Raw genomic sequence first — 26,841 nt, 5'->3', positions numbered from 1 at the left:
AATATGAGGAAGGTGTGTGTGTGTGTGTGTAAATGAAAGAGAGAGGGAGACTATTGTCCCATGCATGGCAGCCCGCTGGGTTGATGAACTAGGGGAAGAGAGATGTTTTAATGTGCCCTATGGCTTGCTTCTACAAAGAACGAGAGAGAGAGAGAGAGAGAGAGAGGGTGTGAGTGAGCTAAATAATAGATGAGAGAGAGAGAGAGAGAGAGAGAGAGAGAGAGAGAGAGAAACAAGTGATAAAAACACAAAGCCTGCCAATTCAAGTTCATTTTTCCAAAAATCAAAGCTCTAACGATATTGACACTATCTTATGGTACAATTAAGCAGTTGATAAGAAGGTTGGTGATTGACAAAGTGGCAACTAAAAGAGGCAAGCACATTTGTAGGGGACCATGATGGAGGCCCCAATGGCTAGTGAACCTACACTTAATTATGGACTGGAAGTTTGACCCCAGTCCAAGTTAGGCATTGAAAAGATGAATTTGCAATCTTGAAGAAGGTAACCCTAGATTGAATAACATAGTTACAAAGAAATTGACGCTATTGTCGGTATAGGAGATGTGGATGAATATCCAATGGTTTAGGGGTAAGTCATAAGGAATTTGCTAATGCAAGGGTAAGATATTTACGAGGAGGAGAAACTAGAGAGTGAATGTGGCTGCCAGCCTAATAGTATATGCATGTTTTGCAAGAGGGTAGGGCTTGAGAGCATGAGTGGCCCACAATAATGTCAATGAACATGTTCGCATGCTGGTGAGGAAATCTCCACCGAGCGTAGAATAGCTTTGATAGGCAAATGCTCTCAAAATGCCACAACATAGAAAGCACAAAATGTAGAAAGCAATTCTATGTAATAACATTGATTTTGTGAGCCAGAATTTGTCTAATTGACAAGATAGACACAAAAGGTCCATTTTGATGTTCATAGTGAGACAAATAGATGGTGTAAAATTTCTTTGCAACCTTATTGTCTGCCTTGGTAATAATGTCAATATGATGCTAATATTAAAGCATGTGTGGGTCAAGCACATCACCCCTTTCCAATAAATGTTCTTTCAAAGCCACAATGTATTTTGATTCCCTGTTTCCTTAGTCCTCGAGCACCATAGGCTTGCAACATACAAGCAAGCAAAGGTAACAACACTATCACAAGATCCCTCAACCTGCATCAACTTGGAACATCCAATCAATTTCTCAAAATAGCCATGCTAAGCATATCTAGCAATAAGTGCAATACACAACACATGATGTAGAGGATGATAGGCTTGCATCATATAAGCAAAAGTAATAACAATGGGGGAAGATCTTGCAACTTGCACCTGCTTGGGGTATTCAACTGATTTCTCACAATAGCCATGCTCAGTATATCTCGTGTAGTCTACAACACAAGATCCTGGCAGCAAACCTCATCGAGCAAGAGTTGATCACTTGCAAGGGCACCACATTTAGCATACATATCCACTAGTGCTGAGGAAAGCATTTCATTTTTGTCCAACATGTATTTCATGTCCCTTTCTAGAAACTTGCATATTGCCGCAGGCTTTGAGGGTTTCAGGCCGAGCAGAGACCATAAGCCATAACTGGGAGGGAGATGAGTTATTACAATGCATGGATTTGAAAAGTTTGAGCGCCTACTCGCTATGACAAGCATGAACTATGGTTAGCGCATTCAAGATGACAACATCCTAAAGTGGAAGCTCATCGAAAACTTCTTTTGCTGTAGTGAGGGCACCACACTTGGGATACAAGTTGACTAAGCCACTATGAATATTTAAGGGATTTTTTGAGAAAATCCTTCTCATGGATGATACGATAAAGCATGCTACCTCGACGAAGATCGTGTTGGTGGGTGGTCTGTTTGAGGCAAGCGACATCATCGTTAGACTTGTGGAAGAGTTTGTGGCTAAACTAAGGTGGAAGTCTTGTTCTGGACAAAGACAGCATTCTAGCTCAACCTAGAAAAAACTAATTGTATTATATAGAATAAGTCAACAACTTGTGTACAAGCCGACACATTTGAAATAAATGAAAATGAAGGTGATGCAGCATGTCTGTAACCCTACAGCCAAAAAAATTCATTTACTCACTCAATCACAATGACCTGAAACGGTTGGTTTCACATGCTGGAACAAATATGGTTAGACTAATTGCTTCGGTTGCTTTGCAGAAAGAAGAAGGTACCAACCATAGGCTATGTGGAGATTATATACTTTGCATCGGAGTGTAAAAACAAAGCAGCTGTTTATCGTGGCCCATCCTATTGCAACCTACAGCAGACAACAAATTTCAGAGCTGCATTAATGGAAGCTCCGACTCTGCACTATTTCATGCATATACAAGAATGATTTTCCCTACACTTGGCCCTTTGCAGATCATGATCTCCCTCCTCACAAGCCACAGCCGCTTGAGCATGTGAGAGCCTGCCGGTTGCCAAGGATGACTACAGGTCGGTGGGCTGCTTCCCCCTTCTACATGGTCCGAGCTTCAAGATCAGCTCCGCCCAGAATAGAAAGAGGATGAGATGCCTGGTTTGCTTTTGCTGATGGCCACCCACTCCCCGACCCAACAGAGCATACTCCTCACATCTGGCATGGCAAAAACCAAGCTTTCAAGCGTACCCCTCCCTGGCATGGATGCATCAACCCTGCACATCTGTATGGAGTTCTACACTAAAGCTGTAAAAAATAACATGCCCATTGGTGAACATGTCTCTGAGAGTAAAACGCATTGCATTCTCCGCGAAGTCAGAAAATGCATCTAGATCACATGCCATACAATTCCAACCAGCAGCATACACACACAACCCACATGCTCCCACACTTCGGTATTCTAAATTGGACTCCTCACTCGAAGAAGCATGTCTTGACGCTGTGCAGCGGTCGTAGGCAGGCAGGCACAGAGAGAGAGAGAGAGAGAGAGAGAGAGAGAGAGAGAGACGGCCCTCCCCAGCTCTCCGCATGGCCCCCCCTCCTTGAGCGTACCATGAGCGGTAGTGGCCTGAGTCGTGAACCTCCCCTATCAAAATAATCTTCTAGGCAAAGCCATGCCATGAGACCTCCTTCCCCTTCATCAACAAGAGTGCTATGCTCTCAGCGTGCATGATCACCAGGTTATCCAACATAATCATGCTGCAGAAGAGATCGTAACTGTTGAGGGCCGGACATATGTGACATGGAGACCTTCGCCTCACAGGCTGTACTGAACCTGCACAGAGATGGCGTTCATGGCGATGTAGGGTGAAAGCGCTGTGAATATCTAGGCTGCAGGCAGAGGAGGTGGAATGCCACGTCTTGATGAAGAGGGCGATTTACAGAATGAAGAGGGGAAGCTCACGAGGCGCATAAAGCTCGCATGTGGAAAGTTGGAAACGCATAGCGTGTAGAACGATAGTTGTGGGTGGCTATGAGAGAACCGTGCAACATGCAGGGGAGCTAGGACAGCCAAGGAGTTCAATTTAGTCCGTGCCCACCCACTTACTATTCCATGACTATAGCGTCATCATTTTCTTGACAACTGCATGCAACAGCTAGAGGGATGGTACGTGATGTTCCCTATGCACATGCTCTCCCTGGGATCCGCAGTGGCCAGGTGGCCTCGTTTTTCCCTCACCAGCAAGAAGCAACTAGCATTTCTGTGCCAAGTTCCAACATCACCTAACTATTAATTTATAAGAGGTGAATACTAAAATGAGCACTCACTTCATATTTCAAAACTAGAGATATATCCATCATTAGAGTTACACACTATTCATTTGAATGAGTGTCCACTATCTTATTTCAACCAATCAATATTTTTTGGTCTATCAGAAAATGCTTAAAAATACAACTGTTTTTCTTTTTTCTATTTTAGTCAGCAAAAAGACAAGGCATTGCTATAGCCTTTGTCCTTTGGGCAGGCCAAAAAAGAGAGTGGCGAAAGGAGTGGGTGAGGGAGTGGTGCCAAAACGAGACGCGACGGCCCATTGCACACACGCGAGCAAGGTGAAGGTGGTTTTGGCGGTAGTAATAAAAAACATGTTTTCTTTTGTTGCTTTTATACCTCCTGCTCCTCGAATGGGATTGATTCCTGCGGCTGCGGCTCCGAAAGCCGGTCGAGTTTTAGTTTTCTCTCGGTGGTCAGAGGGCGGTGCGGTTAATTTGGTATCAAATGGTACTATGCGGACCATAGCATACTGAGAACCATTGTTGCTCCCTTTTAGCTACATATGATTGTTTGCGGATTGTCTCTAAGACTCTTTTGAATGGCCTCGGTGAGATCTGCTAACGTCATTTCAGATATCTTTGGCTCATTAGCAATATGCTTTAGGGTCATTGGCTGATGCCCCGATGCTTGTGAGCTAGTAGATTTAAGCTCAACAGACACTCTTTCTTCTTGAATCATTAAATTATCCTCCAATTGGATCGCATTGGCAGTGACCGCTTCCCAAGTGGTGATACCTCTAATGACTAGGCCATTGTAGATATCCTCATGTCGTAATCCCCTAATGAATCTATCAAGAAATCGATTATTATTGAAGCGCTCATTTGGATTACAACGAGAATTCAAATGCTTCAAGCGACTAATAAAGTCTCTCACCGACTCTCCTTTCTCTCGTTGGGCTTTCTGGAGCTGAGAGGCTACACCCCAAAGCACTCTCTCTCGTATGTATTCTTTCACGAACAATCTCCTAAGAGTAGGGTAAATCATTTTTTCTTCCACCCTTAGGGTTCTATACCAATCCCCAGCCTTCCCACTTAAGGTTAGGCTTAAAGCATTACTCTTATGCAGGTCATTGTGTTCTCCTAGAGAATGGCATATTTGTTCAAACACTTAGATATGCTTTCTCACATCCCCGTCTCCACTAAATTTTTGTGTGAGCTTGGCTATTTTTATTGCCTTACTTCTAGGCTCTCTATCAGGTTTGTTACGCATATTCTCAGCAATAGATCGACTGATAACTTGAGCAATTGTTGCCAATTCACCTAAGTGAGCAGGCACCGTGGGTGAAGGCGCTCCAAAGACTACATAGTAGGTATTGGCATTGGGCTTGGCGCATAGGAAGCCCTTGGGTTCCACGTTTGGTACGATGTTGTGCCATGTGGTGGCCCAAAGTTCATATGTGTGGCCCTAGGCATAGCAGACGTTGGATGTGACATGCTAATGCTAGCCAGTATGGTCCCATTAAAATAAGAGCTTGGATGTTGTGGTTGTGGAGCATAAGTTGTTGAAACAATGGGAGGGGTAGGAGCTACACGAGCATGAGTACCTATAGGTGTATACGATTGGTACACACTTGTCATAAAATCTAATATCTAACCAACCCAAATGATTTTCTCATATTAAATTGATCACTTAATGTGGGAGAATAAACGGGTACAAGTGTTAAGATATAGATATGTGCTTATAGATCTATCTCAACACGGGGCCAATAGTAAAGGGGCCCAAATGGGAGATGATCTATCAAGAGCAAGGCTAACCAATGGAGCATAAGACCTTAGGGTTAGCTTCATTGAAAACCTCCAATAATGTGTGTAAAAGTCCTTTGACCTTAGGTAAGCTAGGGCTAAGCTTGAGGTGGGAACCCGGCCCAAGCTCGAGGTGTTTGTCCTGCTTGAGGTGCTTGTCGTGCTTGAGGTGTTTGTCCTGCTTGAGGTGCTTGATTAAGGTGCTTGAGGTGCTTGACTTACTCCATGCTTGAGGTGCTTGACTTGTCGCTTGATTAAGGTGCTTGAGGTGCCTTGACATGCTTGCCTGAGATGCTTGTGGGAATACCCCCTAGTCCAAGTGCTTTGTCATGCTTGATGACTAAGGTGCTTGAGCTCCTAAAGTCAAAAGCATCCCTACAAGAGGGGGGGCGAGCCCTTTTCCTAGGGATTAGAGAGAGAACACACACTCACACTCACAAGGGATGCCCCAGCTTGAAGAGGCAGCAAGGACACTTGTCAAGTTCCTCCTCATGTTACCCTCATGGTGTGCCTGAAGCCTATTGGTTGGCCACCCAAGGGGTCCAATGATAATTTATGATATTTAATTAATTTATTTTGCATTTATCAAGTCCTCTCTCTCAAAGGGGAAAGGGGGACACTTGTCCCAAGGCTACCCATGTTGCTTGTAATGGCTCCTACTTGTGATTGGCTAGACCTGGAGGGGTCCAATGAGCTTCAAGCATGAGCTACAAGGGGGGGTCGACCCAAGCAAGCTAGGGGGGTGCTTAGGGGGTATACTCACCCACACACACTCACAAACACTCTCATTGTGTACTATGCAAAGTGCAAGAACTCCCTCTCCTTCTCCAAGCAAGTAGAGGTTGAGAGCCTACACCAACACTCTTGGCTATGGAGTGCAAATCCATCCAAGAGCCATGCTTCAATGCTTGAGCTTGCCATCTATTTCTTCTTCATTACTATGCTATTATGTATGCTAGCACAAGAGTTATGATAAGTGAGGAACTAGCTCTTTCTCGTATGAAATGTTTCTTCTTCCTCTTCCCTACCCTCATTCCCTGCTAGCTCTCTCCACCTTCGAAGGTGTTTGAGGTCTTGGGATTGAGGCTTGGTATAGTTAAATCTTTCTTCAAGTTTAGGTTATGCTATGATGGTGATGCATGAAGCTTTCCATCTTCATTGCTTCACCTAGGTCACAAGGAACACAAAGAATGTATTGTAACAAGTCTCTCTTTATGGGAGAAATCATAATACAAATGCCTATTGGAGGGGGGACCGGCTCCACATAAATCCGGTCCTCAACTGTTGTCATGTTCTCTAAATTCTCTCTCTTGCAAAAGTATTGTCTATGCCAAGTTAACTAATTGCTATGATTATGTTGCTATCTTCAATTATGTCAACCCGCTATTCTCACAAAATCTCATTTCTTGAAAGTACTCTCATTAAATTCCGCTACTCTCAAATTGAATAGGCAAATTCCATTACACACTTGTAGGTATTGTTGCAGGCATTGAGCTACCATGTAGCGGTGCTTTACTAACAAATGAGGTCCATGGCGTGTTTCTTGGCATGCCCATCATTGGGGTAGGCATGGTAGTCATGGTGTAATCAAGGGAAAGATGAACTAGACTTGGAAAGGTAAAGCAATCACTTGTGGGCTCAGATTGCACTGAGACCCCTGGCAAAACAACATATGGAGAATCCATCAGAATTACCGAGGAAGTCTCCATTTGCGATAAGGTTGGTTGTTTAGCCTTCCCTGTATCCAAGAATCTCATGAGACCCGTTGAAGGCATGGGGATTCTCTTGTTCTATCTCTCTAGCTCAATAACCCTATGGATGACCTCACAAACTCTTTGTTGTTGATCCTCTACACTAGTAGCACCCATTGTGGATTGTAGGACATCTAACCAACCCATGTGATAGGTGTGACCTGTGTATAGGTTGGTTAGAGTTTCTGTTTGTAGTTCGTACTCCCAGTTCTCATATAGGAACGCTCCATCTAGGATTGAGGTGTTAGGGGTGTCCTTTGAACTAGATGCAATGGGGCTCTCTATGGGTTGACCCTTAGTGGTCGCTAATTCAAGATCACTTGATTGCTCTCTTAGCAAGGATATTGACATAGGGGCTTTTGCTTTTAACTCTCTTCGTTTCTCCGCCTTGCGTAAGATCTCAATTTCCTTTTCCCTAGCCGCAATGATATATCGCTCAACCTCTTGTACTTCGGCAAGGCTTCTACCATTAGGTAATATAACCTCGGAGGGGAATATCTCTTAAGAGTCAGGGAGTGCAATGAATGGAGTATTCACGTGCACACTCTCCAAGAGCATGGGGTCTATGTTGGTCATGAATGGTGAATTTACTTCCTGACCTCCCTCATTTACATCGTTAGCTCCATGTTCGGAGCGAGTGTCTCTACTAAAGGTTTCCTTCAAGCAGCTAAGCACGCTCGGCCCGGATTGTGGGCCCATGGCATACATGTCTTGGCTTGAGATATCAAGATTAGGCATTGGGTAATCCTCCATGATGGAAGAATCACTAGGCGCAATATGCGGGTCCTGAGTGGTACTACCTTGGGTTCTCGCTGAGGGCCCGGAACCTAAGGTAGGTGGGTATTGAGAACCCACATAAATCAAAGTGCTCGCTAGTTGCTCAGCCTCTAGCACACAACCAGAGTGCAAATGCAAGTGCCTTTGGCACCCTACAAGCATCGACAAATACCCTCGAAGTTTAACCGCTTGATTTTTTGGGCGTTTAGCACCCCGTTTTCACTCGTTTTTTGATGTTTTTTAAGGTCTTTTTATGATCGGTTTTTGCATTAGAGTGTGTGATAGCTCGTCCTTGTCCTTCCTTTTAAATTTTTTAAATTTCGTTTAATTTTAAATTTTTTTGGGGATAAGGTCGTCGCGGTTGCGTCGCGCGCGCGCACACACACACACACACACACACCTAACCTACCTACTTGCAACTAACAGAGCTACTGCTACACATTGTTTAGCACAGTACTACAAAAAATAATCAACTAACAAATCTACTTATTACTGCACCTTTCAGATCTAACATTATAGATCTAATACCTTAAATCTAACACCTTATCAATAGAAAATAGTACATTGCAACACCTTATTAACAGAAAATAGTACACTGTAGCAAAAACAAAGTTCACAAATCCTTCTTAACATCCACACACATTCTTTCTATACCTTTTCTACATCTCAAATTGCACCACAAAGCAGCATAGAGTGCTATTCAAGCTTAGTGCAGGGCTTTTCCCCGGCACAGCGGCGCCAAAAATGTGCGCATCTGTCGCACGTGTCAAAGCAAGGGACTTGCCGTACACTGTGTACAAGCCATCAATGGTTGAAATCACACAACCAGTCTAATCTAGTAAGCTCAAGAGAGCAAGGGTGTGTCACTCACTACCCTACGCTCGCCTTCGTGGAGGATTCCTTGCCGCGAAGAAGAGGGAGCTACCGCCGTGCCACGCTCAACTGCCTCGCCGCCGTCGTGCCATCTCAATGCTCGATCACACACACACACTCTCTCTCACACGCATACACACACACACACACTAGTATACTGGTCATAAAAGGTTTTTTAATAGAAAAACTTTCCAAAAGAAACAACCCCCCCCCCCCCCCCCCCCCCCTTGGTTGCATAATAATGATAACTAGGGACTTGGCCCCGGCTTAGACCAAAGCGTGAAAATGAAATCATTTCATGGGGTACGCGACCCCCTGTCCACTCTCGAGCATCTTCCCAGGCTATGGCGCCTACAAGCTTGAGTAGTTGAGGGCGGTCGACTGCATTCAAACTAATGACTCTGGGAGCGTGCATGACTTCCTATTTATACTGAGGTGAGGGCACACTCTGGCCCTCACTTAGCCCTAGACCAGGTCTTTCTTTCTATTTGTTTTGCTGCTGTCTCATCTTGCCAACATGGAGCTTGCAGCTCAAGTAACACAGGTACCTTACTAAGCTTAGGATTTTGTTTAAGTGGTGTTGCAACACCTTGCATGGTAAGAGATGAATGATGTCGTCTGAGCTTTACACTGTGTATTTTTAGAAAGACAAACTGTTTTGCCTAGCACTTGAGCAAAATAATGGACTCTTTTTACCTGCATATAATTTAGGTATAGGCTCAGAAAGTAGCCGCTGCATAATCTCGACTACTATACTTGGACATTTTTTTGAGCCTTGGGACTGCTTGTGCATAGAAAGTATCTGTTTTTTCTAGCCTATCTTATTGACTGTACACTTGAAGGAATGGTGTTAGCTTGGGATGGTAACTATGGGCATGATACACCCCCGTCTGCTATGGGCTGACATAGTATGATATAACATCATGGTGATATGGGAGGGGCTCCTGACCTGGGACTGGTTATGCCGCGTCTTTGGTAAGCTATCGAGATCTGTCGGCTCTTCATAATGTATGTGGTTGACACCTCTTAGGCAATGATTAGCTGAAATGCTTTGGTATACATCGGGAGATAGGGGTCTTTTTCTGCTATTGTTTTGGAAAGGAACTATGTGCAATAAGGCTTTAGACTGCGATATGATCTTCTAAATGGGTTCTCTAAGAAAATCGTTGCAGGGAATTGCCATCTGCATGCTTTACCTAAATCTTGGCATAACTGGTTTTTCCTCAGAAAAACGGGGTTATTCTTGGCCTTTATAATTACTGAGGCACTATGTATTTTTTGTATTACTGTACGTTCTCACATTTCCTAGTCTTGGCATAAATGGTTGTTTTCAAAAAAATAGGGATACTCTTAGCCCTTGTAGCAACTGAGGCGCTTGATACTCTTTATCACTGTGTAAGGTACCTGGTTATGGATCTGTGGCACGGTTGGCTTCAGTTGGGAGACTGTTGTTATAAATATGGTTAACTGGTTTTGTTAAAAACTACTGGGCCGGGGCATGATTAACATATGCCTAAAGGCCTCATTTGCATAGAATGGGGCTAAGATACTGTCAAACACATGCTTGGACTGTTTCTTGCTACCGGGTGTTGTACTGGCTCCTTCTCGAGCAGTCGTTGGTTTGTAGCTTCTGGTTATTGTTGGCTCTGCAAGTGGTGCGCTACTGGTTATAATAGGTGACGTTTGTGCGCATAGTGATTAAGTGGGGCTCTGTTCTTAACCATTGCAGGGCGTTAAATTACATTTTTTTGACATATTGCTTGACGTGCAGAATTGGAAGGTATATGTTAAAAACTACTTGTGTTAACTTGGCGTGATAAATTGCTGGGCTTAAGTACAGCTTGGCACTTGTAATTTCATATAAAAACAAATGGTTGGGGTGTTATTCATTGCATCTAGTACCTCTGGTTGATAAACAAGTAATGTATCTCACTCAGTCAAGGACCGGACACTGTCGTTCTTGTAAAATGGTGGATATCATTGGCATTATAAAGGTAAGTATATGGTTGGTGTTTTCAGCTTTGGCATAGCTTCCAAGCTATGATTCAAAAAATTGGGATTCCATGTGTTAGAAAAGGTCGGACATGACCTATCTTTGAATAAAGGGATACCAATGATGCCATGGGATTACTAAGTCTGAAGGTAAGTATATGGTTGCTATTTTTGGGCATAAGCAAAGCTACCGAGCTATGGATCTTGAAATGTTTTGGACTCTTGATGGACTTCACCACTCACATTAAAAAGTAAAATATTTCATTAAAAAAAAAGACTACTAAATAAACCTAGCTTGTCTAAAGTAATTAAATCCTATAAGATGGACATGGATAACAACTGATATGGTCCATTGATACCTGTAATACACATCCAAGGCTAACTGAATTGTTGTCTTGTTTGAATGGATGCAGGTAAGGACTCTATCTTATCTTGGTCGGATTTCTTTTCTTTGGCAAGCAAACTTTCTGTATTGAAATACTCACTGAGGAATGGGGCAGTTCTTTTACTACTGGTCTTACTGAAAGAGGATCTCTTTCCTACAATCATTGTACCTAAATAATTCTAATACTGAGTTATTTTTGTACATATCAGTTCATTATTCCTTGGCCGACTGTCTTTTGAATGTAAAAATTCAATTATGTCTTATTAGTTAAGATTTAAATAGCTACAGACACATCCTATACATAAGGTTTCTTCTTTTCGGAGAAAACCGGGATGCTGGCCTAGGAAATTATCTTAGGAATGGAGCTATAAATTGGACCCACAGTCTATAAATCCTTCATTAATAGACTGGTGTTAGGTGGCCCCTTTTAGACTCTTTTTCTGGTTCCTTGCTCATGGCTACCATAGTCTCTGACTTTGCCGGTTGAAGGGTTGCAGGAACAAGTATACTTTACAATATAGACACTTTGGTAATCTTTATGTCACCTCTGTTTCAGGATTGCTCACGTTATAGAATGACAGCTCACATAAGTACTAATCACAACCCTGAGAATCATGCAAAGATTCTTGATCAGATTAAGCTGTACATTAGAAACCATACACCAAAGAATGCCTTGGCTACTAGAACTAGACCTTTCCTTGCTAGGAAAGCCAAATTATGTATTACATACTATGGCAAGAAAAAGTAAACATGACCTCACTGTTTTTGCAGACTCTTGCCTTATCTCAAGGATTGGAACTTACCTCGGAGCCCCTCTCTGTGGCCTCCTCTCTTGTCCTTAGATGGATTAGCAGTTTGGATGTTTCACATCTTATTTATGATTCAGCTCTTGTCTCGGATAAAAAAATCTCTGTCTTGCATATATATGTTGTCATTTAATGATTGGGTAAAATTTTTGGCTACATTGGACAAAGACCCCCTAGAAGGTGTTAACTTGTTGACCCAATATATTCCCCAACTTCCTGTCCTTGCTTCACAATATCAGCAAGAGCTTGCCCAGTTCTCCTCATCTGGAGCTGAGCTGTCAAACTTCCTTAGAAAACTTTGTGGACTTAACCCCTCGTTTGTCTGCACCCCAAATACCCCCTCAATCCCCCCAACCGGTGGCATTTTCTGTCGAGATAGTGCAACACTAGAAGCAGTAAAAGAATTCCAAAACAATCTTTGCTCCCTCAATGATGTTAATCTCCTTGAGATGGTACCAAAAATATATAAAGTGTTTCTTGTCTTACCAATAAGACAAATAGAAATTGAATCTCTCGGAGTTGACCATCAACTGTGGGCTCTGCCTAACAAAGCCTTCTTGGCTCCTATTCTTAGTGAAACCTGGGTGTACTTGGCCAATCTCCCTGCCTCAACAGTGGAAGACTGTAAACTCAAGATTCTCAAAGGTGGGCAGTTCTTGGACAAAGGAGAACTGATTAAAGCACCCTTTAACCTTCACCTCATCGACCACTCCAAATGCCCCTCAAATGCTAGATTGTACATACGTACTAAAGGTAGCATGGAATTTGCAAAAAGTAACCCAGATTTCTACACAGAGTCCATCCGGAATATCTACTGTCCCTATGTGAAATGTACTTGCAGATTTCTTGACCCCAAAGCTACTTGTGAATCAAGCATCATGTGGTTTGATCATGCAATATGGTTTATCCTTAACCATTTGGATATGTTATTCCCAGAGAAACCAGTCAAATTTCATCTATCCCTCATCTGCTCTTGGCTAGGTGGACGGGCTAAGCAGATTGTGATTGCACATATTGCCTTTAATATCTTCCGCGGTATTATGCATGATATTCTTAAAGAGCTTAAAGCAGATGAGCCCGGTCTATACCTCACCAATTATGCTAACTTTAAAGGAGTCAAGTACATCACTAATCTGCTTAAACCTTGTATTGAAGATGATGATTCTCTTGCTCTGAAAAGAGCTAACTCTTTGGCTACTCCCAACTCTTTCACCTCGTTTTTTACACCTAGTTCCTCGTCTATTCGAAGAAAAACTCGCAGCTTTACAAGTGGGAGAAGCAGATTCCCTGCAATCAGAAACTTCCCTGAAATCTAATCCTTAAATATATTGCAGGTCTCTACAAACCCATGTGGAAGAAGAGTTCTCAGCAAAGAAGAGACGAATTGTGGTGCTATCTACATACACTGTCTGTTTCACAATATTCTTCTCGATTGGATCTTACCAAAAAATCTTTTTTGTGAGTGCTTTGACTTATTTTTTGGGAATCATAAACTGCTTGACAATACTCTCATAGGATGGAAATACCATCATCCTATAAAAGGATTAGTTTTAAATAATGATTTTCTTAGACAAGAAACAATCCCCTACTGTACATGCATTCAATTTGCTTCATTTTGCAGGAATTTTGAAGGATTTGGTAACCATGTCTGTACTCAGGACCTTAGCATTATCAATAATGTCACAATACGTAAGTTACTGGCCAAAGGGCTCAATCACATACCTAACTATCCAAAAAACCCCTACCTTGCCCTATAAGCTTTAATTAGGTGCCTCACTGACCTTGTCAGTGCTCTCCAACTGGAGATGACAGTCCTACCGGACTTAAAGGAATTAGTGAAGGAAGGCTTTCTTCATAAAATTTCTCTACTTCCTAGGAAGTGGCTTTCTTCTGATTGCTCTTGGCTTACACCTCAACTAGCTATTGATTTTCAGCTAATCTCAGATAAATGGCTTGTGGTCGGGCTTGACAAAAGCTCCAACTATCCTACTATTATGTGCAAATACCTTGCTTGGAAAGCAGCTCGGGATAGAGTATCAGGTAAAGAATTCTGTCATATTAGCAATACACCGCAAGATATCTCTAACAGAATCTCTAAACATTTAGGACAGCTTGGTTACTCAATTAGTAACACCAGGTTACCAGTACTATTTCCTACATATAAATTCCACAAACACAAATTCAAATGGATATATGATGCCTTCAACTGTATCTTCACAGCTATCACCAAGATATTACTCTCTGCCTTGATATTATTCTCATAGAATTTGAGCTCATTTGTGCAGAGAAGTAGAAAATCTGCAAGGATTTTCTAAAAATCCAACATAATCTCTTCTGGTTAACAAAAAACGCTACAGAAGTCACACTTAACCTTCCTCAACATATCTTCCACATCTTTACAGCTGATATTACACAATGCTACGAAAACATTCCACTTCGTGGAGATCTCGGCCTTAAAACCGGTTTAGCTAAAGTTATTAATTTAGCCTTCGCCAATGCTAAAAAGAGAAAGTATCATTTTATCTCCCTATCCAAGAAACCCAGATGGATTCAAACATCTCACTCCATACACCCTCTACACTTCAATGAAACAAAACTCTGCTCCTATATTTTTTGGCTATTGAATAACTGCACTATTATTGCAGGCGGGTGCTGCTTTAACCAATGCCTTGGCATCCCTATGGGTTTCTCTTGCTCACCACTTATGTGTAACATTTACCTAGCTTTTTTTGAATACAAATGGTGTCTTAAAAACATGGAAACTAACCATAAAATACTTCCATTATTCAATCATACATTTAGATATATGGATGACCTGCTTAGTGTTAACAACAGAATATTCTCTAAAGAAATTGATCTAATCTACCCCCACTGCCTAAAATTTGAGCCTCCTCCCTCCCAGATAAGTCGATTGTTTTTGGTGACTTTTGCAAATCAACCCAATTTCTTTCAATATCCCTACACTCCCCATCTACAGGTGGATATGACCTTAGATTCATTTGGAGAAAGGATCTTCTTAAGCTTCCCCACATAGAATTCATTAAAAGAAATAGCAATAGGCCATACAAAGCCTCTATTTGCTCTTGTATTGGCCTTATTTACTTAATTTGCTACTCTTCATCTACCCCCTTTTTGGCCTGGGAAGAGATATCTGTACTAATTAAAAAATACTGCCAGAACGGATTTAACCATAACCAGATCCGGAACACCATCATACAAGCTCTCATTCGGCATAACTGGCCTGGACTATTGTTTCAAAAAGAGAGTCTCATCTCTCTTATAAGGTAGTAGGCCCATACACAATGGGCCTACTATCGACCCATTGTGTGTGGTGCCTGGGTTAGGGCGGGTACACACACACACACACACACACACACACACACACACACACACACACACACACACACACACACACAAGTATACTGGTCATAAAAGGTTTTTTTAAAGAAAAAATTTACAAAAGAAACAACCCCCCCCCCCCGGTTGCATAATAATGATAACTGGGGACTTGACCCCCGCTTAGACCAAAGCGTGAAAATGAAATCATTTCATGGGGTACGCGGCCCCCTGTCCACTCTCGATCATCTTCCCAAGCTATGTCGCCTACAAGCTTGAGCAGTTGAGGGCGGCTGACTGCATTCAAAATGATGACTCTGGGAGCGTGCATGACTTCCTATTTATACTGAGGTGAGGGCACACTCTCGCCCTCACTTAGCCCTGGAGTAGGTCTTTCTTTTTGTTTTTTTCACTGCTGTCTGATCTTGCCAACATGGAGCTTGCAGGTCAAGTAACACAAGTACCTTACTAAGCTTAGGATTTTGTTTAAGTTGTGTTGCAACACCTTGCATGGTAAGAGATGAATGATGTCGTTTGAGCTTTACACTGTGTATTTTTAGAAAGACAAACTGTTTTGCCTAGCACTTGAGCAAAATAATGGACTCTTTTTACCTGCATATAATTTAGGTATAGGCTCAAAAAGTAGCCGCTGCATAATCTCGACTACTGTACTTGGACATTTTTTTGAGCCTTGGGACTGCTTGTGCATAGAAAAGCATCTGTTTCTTCTAGCCTATCTTATTGACTGTACACTTGAAGGAATGGTGTTAGCTTGGGATGGTAACTATGGGCATGATACACCCCCGTCTGCTATGGGCTGACATAGTATGATATAACATCATGGTAATATGGGAGGGGCTCCTGACCTTGGACTGGTTATGCAGCTTCTTTGGTAAGCTGTCGGGATCTGTCGGCTCTTCATAATGTATGTGGTTGACACCTCTTAGGCAATGATTAGCTGAAATGCTTTGGTATACATCGGGAGATAGGGGTCTTTTTCTGCTATTGTTTTGGAAAGGAACTATGTGCAATGACTGCTATATGATCTTGTAAATGGGTTTCTCTAAGAAAATCGTTGCACGGAATTGCCGTCTACATGCTTTACCTAAATCTTGGCATAATTGGTTTTTCCTCAAAGAAACAGGGTTATTCTTGGCCTTTATAATTACTGAGGCACTATGTATTTTTTGTATTACTGTACGTTCTCACATTTCCTATTCTTGGCATAAATGGTTCTTTTCAAAAAAATAGGGATACTCTTAGCTCTTGTAGCAATTGAGGCGCTTGATACTCTTTATCACTGTGTAAGGTACCTGGTTAGGGATCTGTGGCACGGTTGGCTTCAGTTGGGAGACTGTTGTTATAAATATGGTTAACTGGTTTTGTTAAAAACTACTGGGCCGGGGAATGATTAATATATGCCTAAAGGCCTCATTTGCATAGAATGGGGCTAAGGTACTGTCAAACACATGCTTGGACTATTTCTTGCTACCGGGTGTTGTACTGGCTCCTTCTGGAGTAGTCGTTGGTTTGTAGCTTCTGGTTATTGTTGGCTCTGCAAGTGGTGCGCTACTGGTTATAATAGGTGACGTTTGTGTGCATAGTGATTAAGTGGGGCTCTGTTCTTAACCATTGCAGGGCGTTAAATTACATTTTTTTGACATATTGCTTGACGTGCAGAATTGGAAGGTTTATGTTAAAAACTACTTGTGTTAACTTGGCGTGATAAACTTGTTGGGCTTAAGCACTTGTAATTTCATATAAAAACAAATGGTTGGGGTGTTATTCACTGCATCTAGTACCTCTGGTTGATAAACAAGTAAGGTATATCACTCAGTCAAGGACCGGACACTTTCGTTCTTGTAAAATGGATAATGACTTGTGGATATCATTGGCATTATAAAGGTAAGTATATGGCTGGTGTTTTCAGCTTTGGCATAACTTCCAAGCTATGATTCAAAAAATTGGGATTCCATGTGCTAGAAAAGATTGAACATGACCTATCTTTGAATAAAGGGATACCAATGATGCCATGGGATTACTAAGTCTGAAGGTAAGTATATGGTTGCTATTTTTGGGCATAAGCATAGCTACCAAGCTATGGATCTTGAAATGTTTTGGACTCTCGATGGACTTCACCACTCACATTAAAAAGTAAAATATATCATTTAAAAAAAAAGATTACTAAATAACCTAGCTTGTCTAAAGTAATTAAATCCTATGAGATGGACATGGATAACAATTGATATGGTCCATTGATACCTGTAATACACATCCAAGGCTAACTGAATTGTTGTCTTGTTTGGATGGATGCAGGTAAGGACTCTATCTTATCTTGGATGGCTTTCTTTTCTTTGGCAAACAACCTTTTTGTAATGAAATACTCACTAAGGAACGAGGAAGTTCTTTTACTACTGGTCTTACTGAAAGAGGATATCTTTCCTACAATCATTGTACCTAAATAATTCTAATACTGAGTTATTTTTGTACATATCAGTTCATTATTCCTCAGCCAATTGTCTTTTGAATGTAAAAATTCAATTATGTCTTATTAGTTAAGATTTAAACAGCTACACACATACACACACACACACACACACACAAGGAGATGAAGAAGAAGATGGAGACGGAGCAAGAGCACTCTTCAATTGCACAAATGAGAGAATGAGTGATTTTTAGGTTTAGGTGACTTTTATATGAGCTTGTCCATTCACACTTGGGCGCCCATGCTTAGCCAACTAACCCTTGAATGTTCCAGGTAGATTGCGCCTCTCATCGGCGATCACTCTTACTCTTTTCCTATTGGACTGACAAGCCCGGTCCCTGACTCTACCAAATAAATAATACGACGTCTGTCGTAGGTGATAGGGTGGCCGTGAGGGTTAACAAAGAATAATTCTTAAACTTAACAAGATATCATCGGATAACGTTACCGTTTCTTAGTACCTTGTCTTTGTGTTGAAGAATCAATTTGGGATGCAACACCTCTTCTTGATCTTCAATCTCTGGTGGGTCCTCCATTATTGGTTCTTTTTGTGGCTCTCCTTCGTAAGGCTTGAGTAGGCTCTCATGGTTAGCATTGTGAATGAGCCAACGGTTGGGCAACTTTAACTAATAAGCCATCTCATTGATTGGCTTAAGAATTTTAAAAGAAAGGACCATAGTATCTTTTTGCTATTTTAGTATAATACTCTTGGTGGCTCGTAGGATTCTTGCCCATAGTATGCCTTAGATGAGCCTTGAGAATGTTGGGAGAAGAGGGGGAGATCGACCGCTTAGAATATTCAACACAAGCTTTCACAGGCTATTTGGTGGTATTCGCAGATGCAATATGCGGAATAAAATAAAATAAATAACAAAAATGTAATGTACTTAGCTGATAACGAGCGGTGGCATCCAGTCCAGAATGGCAATGCGCTAGGAAATTGCCAAAGAAGTGGACGGTCCGACGGTGCGTCACCGAGTCAGTTGAATTTTGTAGCGTCGGGTCTTCCTTATCCTCCCAAAAGAAGTCAACAATGTGAGTTATAGAAGAGGAATCCGCAGGTTATTCAAGTGAATTGAGATAGTCGTTGTAAGTTGGAGAAACCGTTGATTTTTGTTGCAAAAATATATGGCAATTTGTGGAAATCTCCCGTGCCAGTACTAATCCGTTGACTTGTAAGAGGGAGAAAGTCGAGCTTCTTGGTCTTACCCTCGGTGGTTTTCGATACCTCTTGGAAAACGATGACAGAATGGGGAAGACCCAATTGGGTTGGTAAGTGGAGGCAGGGGGTGTAGCTCACTTAGTAGAGGACTTCAGCAAAAGGGTGTGACTCGAAGTTAAGCAGGGTTTTAAAAAAAAAGCACGCAATTATGGCACATCTTCCTCATGCACCCACGATTGCAGAACAACTTCAAAATTTGCAGCAGTCACTAACATATGAACGCATGCGAAGGCAAGAACTTGAAGATAAGTTATTGCATTCTGCACGCACCGAATCTGCACCGGCACCCAAGAAAAATAAAATTAGCAGAAAAGCCTTCACTTTCAAAGATTTTGATGGCACTAAAGATGCTAGCACGGTTCTAGCATGGGTTAGTCAACTAGATGACTATTTTCATGATGAAGACTTTCCCGAGCGTGAAATGGTAAAATGTGCATCCAATCATCTCACTAGCAGCGCTGCATTGTGGTGGAACGCCACCAAACAACATGGGAGAAGACCACGCACATGGAATGCATTTAAAAAAGTATTTTTGCACCAATTTTTGCCCACACAGTACAAAGCTAAAGCACGACGTCAATGGGATTTAATTCGACAGGATAGAAATGAAGATGTACAGGGTTACACTGACCGTTTTTGGAATTGTCTAATTCAATTGCAAGCTATTGAACATGTTAGTCGCAGGAAATTGAAGCGAAAGTACATATCAGGCTTGGCACTACAAATTAGTGATGAGGTAGATATGTTCGAACCAGATTCTCTGTCAAAGGCCATTAACTTGGCTCTCAACGCAGAAAAGAAGAACTCCTCTCACACTGATCAACCTGCTAACACTAACCGCAACAAGAGACCTCCTTTTTCTCCTAACTTTGACAGAAGTAAATACCAAAGTCGTACTTTTTTCAAAAGACGAAGATTTGAAAATCCTCCTACCACTGCTCAACCTCATACGAGCAACAACCACAACAACACTCAGCAACGAGGCAACCAACATCCTTTCAACCAGCGTTCTCCTCCAAATTCTAATGGTAACAAAAAGGTGAAGTGTTTTAAATGCTTTCAATATGGTCACTATGCAGATAAGTGCCCAAATGGTCATGCTAAGGGCAATGGTCAATCCAATGGCCATTCAAATGGAGTCAACAGGAATTCAAATCAGAAACCCTTCAACAACAACCGCCCCAACGGAGCTACTCTTAACCTCATCGAAGATGCTACACCCGACGACAATGAAGTGGAAGTTAACTACGGTGAGGGATATGACCCTGATTATGATAACGATGACAACCCATCCTCAGGTACTCCTATATCTCCTCACACCTTGTTTAAAGTGCAAGGCACTGTTAAGGGTGAAAATGTCACCATTCTGCTAGATGATGGTAGTAGCCATGATTTCATTTCCACACGATTGGCACAACAACTATCACTCTCTGAAATTTCATCACCTCATAAGGTCAAAACTGTTTTTAATAATCAACGTTTTAATTGTAAAACTCAAGTCACTGTTGAAGTTTGCATTGGTGAATTCACACAAGCACGTACATTTTTGGTAGCACCATTGCATGGACTCGATAAGATTTTGGGAATGCCATTTCGTCACGAATTTGACCCGTTGATTAATTATAAAACACGTACAATGTCTCTCACTCATAATAATAAAACTTTCTCCATCCAAGCAACACTGGCACAACAAAAATTTCCACTTCTCTCTCACACTCAAGCCAAACGAGCCATTCGAAAACAAGGGAAAACACATCTAGTATTGGTAAATCAAATTTCTACTGAAACTGAAACTTCACGTAATTCCACACACGATGAATTTCTTTCACAATTTAAAGATTGTTTCATGCATGATCTGCCACCTGGAATTCCACCATCACGCCCCGAAGACCACAAAATTGACATCATACCGGGTAGTGAACCTCCTTGTAGAGCACCTTATCGTGTAAATCCTACCGCACAAAGGGAAATACAAACTCAAATCACTGATTTACTTGACCGAGGCCTAATCCGACCTAGTAGTTCACCATACGGAGCTCCAGTACTTCTTGTCAAGAAGAAAAATGGAACCTTTCGTATGTGTATCGACTACAGGGATTTAAACAAGATCACCATTAAGAATAGGTTTCCAATTCCTAGAGTGGATGACCTATTAGACAAACTAAAAGGGGCACACATCTTTAGCAAAATTGACCTTAAATCAGGATATCACCAAGTCAAAATGTTTGACCATGATGTTTACAAAACTGCTTTCAGAACACAAACTGGACACTATGAATTTCTTGTCATGCCATTTGGTTTGACAAATGCACCAGCTACATTCACACGCATGATGAATCGAATTTTCATTGACCATCAAGATTTTGTGATTGTATTTTTTGATGACATTTTGGTATTCAGTAAATCTGAAGCAGAGCATAAGCAACATTTAACACGTGTATTTGATCTGCTTGCACAAAATCACTTGTATTTGAATCCTGAAAAGAGTTCATTTTTCCAATCTGAAATTGAATATTTGGGACATATTGTATCGGGTAAGGGAATACATGTCGATCCAAAGAAAATTGAAGCCATTCAATCCTGGCCGAGACCCAAAAACTTGCATGAGCTACGATCTTTTATTGGTCTTTGTAGCTATTATAGGAAATTTGTTCGTAATTTTGCTTACAAAGCACATTATTTGACTCTCTTATTGAAGAAAAATACGCCTTATGAATGGACTGATTTGCAAGAAAGCTCATTTAATGCACTTAAACATGCTTTGACTAATGCTTTTGTATTGCAATTGCCTGATTTTGAAAGACCATTCTTTGTGGTAGTCACTGATGCTAGTGGGAAAGGTATCGGTGCAGTCCTTATGCAAGATAACCATCCAATTGCTTTCGAAAGTCGTAAATTCAAACCATCTGAAACAAAGTTCAGTACTTATGATAAAGAGTTGACTGCTGTGGTACATTCATTGAAAATTTGGAAACACTATGTAATGGGTACTGACTTGATCATTAAAACTGATCAACAAAGTATCAAATATTTACTTTCTCAGCCCTTAATAGATGATAGAAATATTAAGTGGGCCGCTTTTATTCAAAGTTTCCAGCCCAACATTCAATACCAACCTGGTAAAGAAAACGTTGTAGCTGATGCTTTGAGTAGACGACCCTCACTTAATCATCTATCAACCATTACGGGAACTTCCTTTGACACTATGCTTGACACTTATGCACATGATGATGACTTCAAAACGACATGGTTGCACATGCTTGATAATTCTGTACACACATTTCTCGAATACACTATTCAAGAAAACTTCCTTTATTTCAAACAAAAATTGTGTGTGACTAAATCTTTTCGTACATTAATTATTGAAGAATTGCACAAACCACCTTATGCTGGACAGTTTGATGGTGATGGCTTGAAAGCTTGTGTTGAATATTCTAAGCGGTCGATCTCCCCCTCTTCTCCCAACAGAGAAACTTTAGCAAGACCCAATCATTTTTATTAAAGGCTAAGGCTCTTATTAGCAGCAATCCTTTTTGCCTTTGCTGTGAGATGGATATAACCTTTTTAATCTTTGGAAAATATTATTGTAAGTCTCGGCTATATTCATCAGCATCGAAGATCTTCTCATATACTTTAAGTAGTAAGGGACTTTTGGATCTTCCCTCTTTAACCTCGAAAGGTGCTTCCCCATAGAAGTATATACATTGTCATTGTACGCATACTCTATAAGAGGCAGGTACTTCTCTCATTGAGAACGTTGATCTACTTCCATGACATAGGCTTTTAGTAGATTCAAGAATTGTTAGATTAGTTATTTCACTTTGGTCATCCGTTTGTGGATGATAGGCCGAAAGTGAAATTTAATCTACTTCCTAGATTCTCAAAGAGACCCTTCTAGAAATTATTGGTCAAGGATCTTTGTCCGACACTATGGATGTTGGCAAGCCATGATACTTGAAAATTTGAGATCTAAAGAGGGTTGCCGTTTGAGATCTAAAGAGGGTCGCCGTTTGATGTGCCTTTTTTTGACAGGCACAGAGTGTGTTTTCTTGCTAAGCATGTCAACTGAAACAATCCAAGTTGCTTCCCTCGATCAAATTTCAATTTTGGTATACCACGCATTTTGAAACATACTCTTGTATGTTTACTTTTCATGGTAGATTAACATAAATACATTTCTACTCCTTGAAGAGTAGATTATGGAATCCCTCTTTGCCCCGCATAAGGAGAAGCATGGGATTCATACATGACTTTCTTATTGTATTGGTGAGTAACACATAGCCTATTTCCGTTTGGAAGATAACCATCCTTCAAGGAGAATGGTTCTTTTTTCTTCCCTAATGTAAAGACTGTAATTACCTGCTTAAAGTCTCGATCAATAGCATACTCATCTATCATAAAAGATAGATCATTGTGAGTTGCTATAGACACCATATTTACCCTTGGCCATTGTGAAAGTGCATCGACCACTTGATTGTGCTTGCCAGCAATGTGAGCCATATGAAATTTGAATTGTGAAAGAATTTTTTTTCCACCTTATTTGTTTGTCGTAGAGCTTGGTTTGCGTCATGAATTTATTGAGGCTTTGTGATCCATTCGTAGGATGAATGGAGTCCCCAAGAGATAGTGCTGCCATGTGTCTAGGGCATGTGGTATATGCCTAAGACCCGTTCATCGGCTTTGAGTCTTCGGCTCTCATATGCCATGGCATGCCCTTCTTGAAGCAAAACTGCTCCATAACACCTAAAAGACAATATAAATATTGGGATCACATTGGGGAGTTCACTTGATATTCCATAACTTTAACACCCTCTCTGTAGCTCATAGTGGACATAATATATTGAGACCAAGTTGTTAGGTAAAGGCAGTGTGTCTCACCGTGCTTTGCCCGTGTCTGCCGGCTAGTGTTCGGCCATCCACATTTATCTCCTTATTCTTTATACTTACAAAGAATAAGGAGCTCTCACTCTGTCATAATAATCAATATCTAATTCTCCTAAATGATTTTCTCATATTAAACTGATCATTTAATGTGGGGAGGTACCTGGGGAGAAAAAGCTAGAATATTGGTTAAGCTAGCAGACCGACCACAGTAGGGATCCAAAGGAGGGAAAATAGGGATCAAAAGGGGGGGCCATCTGCAAAAGAGCCATGTGCAACAATGGGCTAAAAAGACCCTAAGGTTCAGCCCATTAAGACTTCCAAAATGCTAAGGTTCCAAAATTCAAAGGTTGTGTCCAAAGGTCAACCCTAGGGAAAATTGGATGCTTAGTGTGTGTACAAAAGTCTTCTTCAAAGCCTACAAAGGAGGGGGTGAGCCCATTTAGTAGGGGATGAGAGAGAAAGCCACACACACACACACACACACACACACACACACACACACACACAGGCTCCCTTTACACAAAGGGAATTAGGGACACATGTCAGCTCCCTAGGCCAGATGCCCACAAGGTGTGCCCAATTCCTATTGGAAGACCCTTGAAGTGGACCAATGAGAATTAAGCTAGAGTAAATCTAGTTTAATTAATTTAAAAACATTTAATAAAAGAAACCAATGAGAATTAAGTCTCCTAGAAGACTATTGGGCAGTCTCCCAAGGGGTCCAATGAGCATTCAGGAGCCCAATGGCTTGCCTGATTCCTATTGGCCAGGAGGCAAAAGGGTCCAATGAGAGTTTAGTTTAATTATTTAATTACCTAAAGCTCTCACAAAAGGGGAAAGGGGGACACATGTCAGAAGGCTATCACTTATGCTGCTTAACACCCATTGGCTTGACTTGGGGAGGTCCAATGAGGCAAAAGCCAGACCAATTTAGCAGGAAGGGCTCGCCCAAGAGAGAGAGGGGGCTGATTTTTGCTTGGCATTGACACACACACACACACACACACTTGACCATGTGTGAAGAAAGAATACTCTATCTCCTCCCAAGCTTTAATGGAGAGCTCATCACCTACTCCAAGCTTGTGAGATAGAAGCCTACATCAACACTCTCTTGGCATGTGGATGCAAATCCAACCAAGAGCCAAGCTTCAATGCATGCTCATCTTCTCTACCAAGCTAATTACTAAGCTAAGCTATGCTAATATGAGTGATTATGTGAGGAGATGTACATCTTTCTCGTAAGATACTCCTTCTTCCTCTCAATCTATTCTCATACCCTGCTAGCTCTCACCATCTTCGAAGGTGTGTGAGGTCTTGGGTCTGAGAACGGGGATAATTCAAGTTGTGTTTGTTAAGTGTTTTGCTTAGTGCATGAAGTTTCCATCTTCATTGCACTAGCTAGTTTTGAAGGAACACAAAGAATTGTATTGTACAATGTCTCTCTTGATGGGAGAAACCATAATACAAAGCCTTTTGGAGGGGGGACCGGCTCCATGAAAATCCGGTCCTCAACTGTTGTCAATAGCTTAATATCTCTCTCTTTTGAAAGTATTGTCGATGCTATCTAACTAGGTGTTATGCTTTTTGTTGCTCTCTCCACCCAAGCACTCTTGTAATTCTCATTAGGAATCTATTCTAATGAAATGCCCACTATGTTCATGCTAATTTCCGCTACACATAAGTTATTAGGCCATTAAATGTTACACACTCATTCTCACACAGTGCTCATACAATGAGATTTGGGAGCTCCACCCACATCCTGTGTACTCCCTCTCTCCCTCCCTCTCTCTCTCTCTCTCTCTCTCTCTCTCTCTCTCTCTCTCTCTCTCTCTCTCTCCACACACGCACCACATTCACGCACTCACAAATGGTATTAGAGCTTTGGCGACGCGTGTGGCGGCTTCTCGACGAGACAAAAGTGACGGAGCTCGGCTATGGCGGCTTGAGCTCGGAGGTGGATACAGCTCGACGATGTCAGATTTCAGCTTAGAAATGTATATTTAGCTTGTGTAGCAAGCCATCGCTAAATTTTGCAGAGAAAGAGCAGAAACAAGAAGTGTTGCAGCTCGTTTTTGCTATTTTTGGCTCTCTAAACAATGTTTTTTGCATATCTCCGTCACACGGAGTCGGATGCATATGATCCAGGAGTCTAGATTGGGGTTTTGGCACATACCAGACATGATGGTTATGTTCATTTTCTGAAATTCTGATCTAAATTGCAGCAGGTGCAACAATAGCAAGTTTATGCTATGTTTTTGGTCCAAAAACGGAGGTTTTTGGCATATCTCTCACACTCGAACTCGGATACATGTGATCCAGGAGTCTAACCTGAGGTTTTGGCACGTTCTGGATGTGCTGGTTATATTAAAATTTTAAAATTTTGAGCGTCAAATTTTCTGTAGCAGCCTATCAACATCTCGACATATCGAGGTTTTGTTGTTTGATTCCTACAGTGTAGAGAGTGATGCGGTTTGCATCTTTGGCTATGTATGGCACACTGTGGTGCTATTTGAGAGAGAATTCACCTTGTTTTTGCATATGCAAATGATACTTTGGGATGTGACTTTTGGATCATTATACATCCAAATGCGGTTTCATGCACATTGTTTGACTGTGTGGGGCATTTCAGAGAGTTTTTTTAGCACGGTTTTATGCAGTTTCATGCTATGTATGCATTATGCAGATAAAATTTGAGCTGGCCATAGCTCACAGGTAGCAGTTTTACAGGTGTGTAGTGTTTTTGGACAAGTACACGTCCACAAAGCTACTCAATCAGGAGTGAGCCAGTTTGCTAGGCTTTTGGCATTGCATGTAGACCATTTGTGCATTTTGCTACTGAGACAATGTCTATTGTCATGCGTATTTGGTGATATTTTTTGAGTT

General features: G+C 41.4%; 1 protein-coding gene across 1 annotated transcript; it reads right to left on the bottom strand.

The window, feature by feature from the left end:
• Nucleotides 1-242: 242 nt before the first annotated feature.
• Nucleotides 243-3,436, bottom strand: LOC147441349 (uncharacterized). The gene is made up of 3 exons (XM_086483012.1): nt 2,359-3,436; nt 2,189-2,270; nt 243-2,062 (listed from the first exon to the last, which is right to left on the bottom strand). Exons 1-3 carry the CDS (start codon nt 2,413-2,415, stop codon nt 1,992-1,994), a joined length of 210 nt encoding a protein of 69 aa, XP_086339138.1. The 5' UTR covers nt 2,416-3,436; the 3' UTR covers nt 243-1,991.
• Nucleotides 3,437-26,841: the final 23,405 nt, after the last annotated feature.

This window comes from Adiantum capillus-veneris, chromosome 15 (genome assembly GCF_014529385.1).
Source record: "Adiantum capillus-veneris isolate H3 chromosome 15, ASM1452938v2, whole genome shotgun sequence".
Lineage (NCBI taxonomy): Eukaryota > Viridiplantae > Streptophyta > Polypodiopsida > Polypodiales > Pteridaceae > Adiantum > Adiantum capillus-veneris.
This window is presented reverse-complemented; position numbering and strand designations above follow the sequence as displayed.

Bases quoted from the DNA above. Each gene is read 5' to 3' on its own strand.
- LOC147441349 (XM_086483012.1), bottom strand. From the start codon at position 2,415: ATGCTCAAGCGGCTGTGGCTTGTGAGGAGGGAGATCATGATCTGCAAA. The intron at 2,271-2,358 runs GTAGGGAAAATC...TGTCTGCTGTAG, and splicing joins TGATCTGCAAAGGGCCAAGT to GTTGCAATAGGATGGGCCAC. The intron at 2,063-2,188 runs GTTGGTACCTTC...TTTTGGCTGTAG, and splicing joins TAATCTCCACATAGCCTATG to GGTTACAGACATGCTGCATC.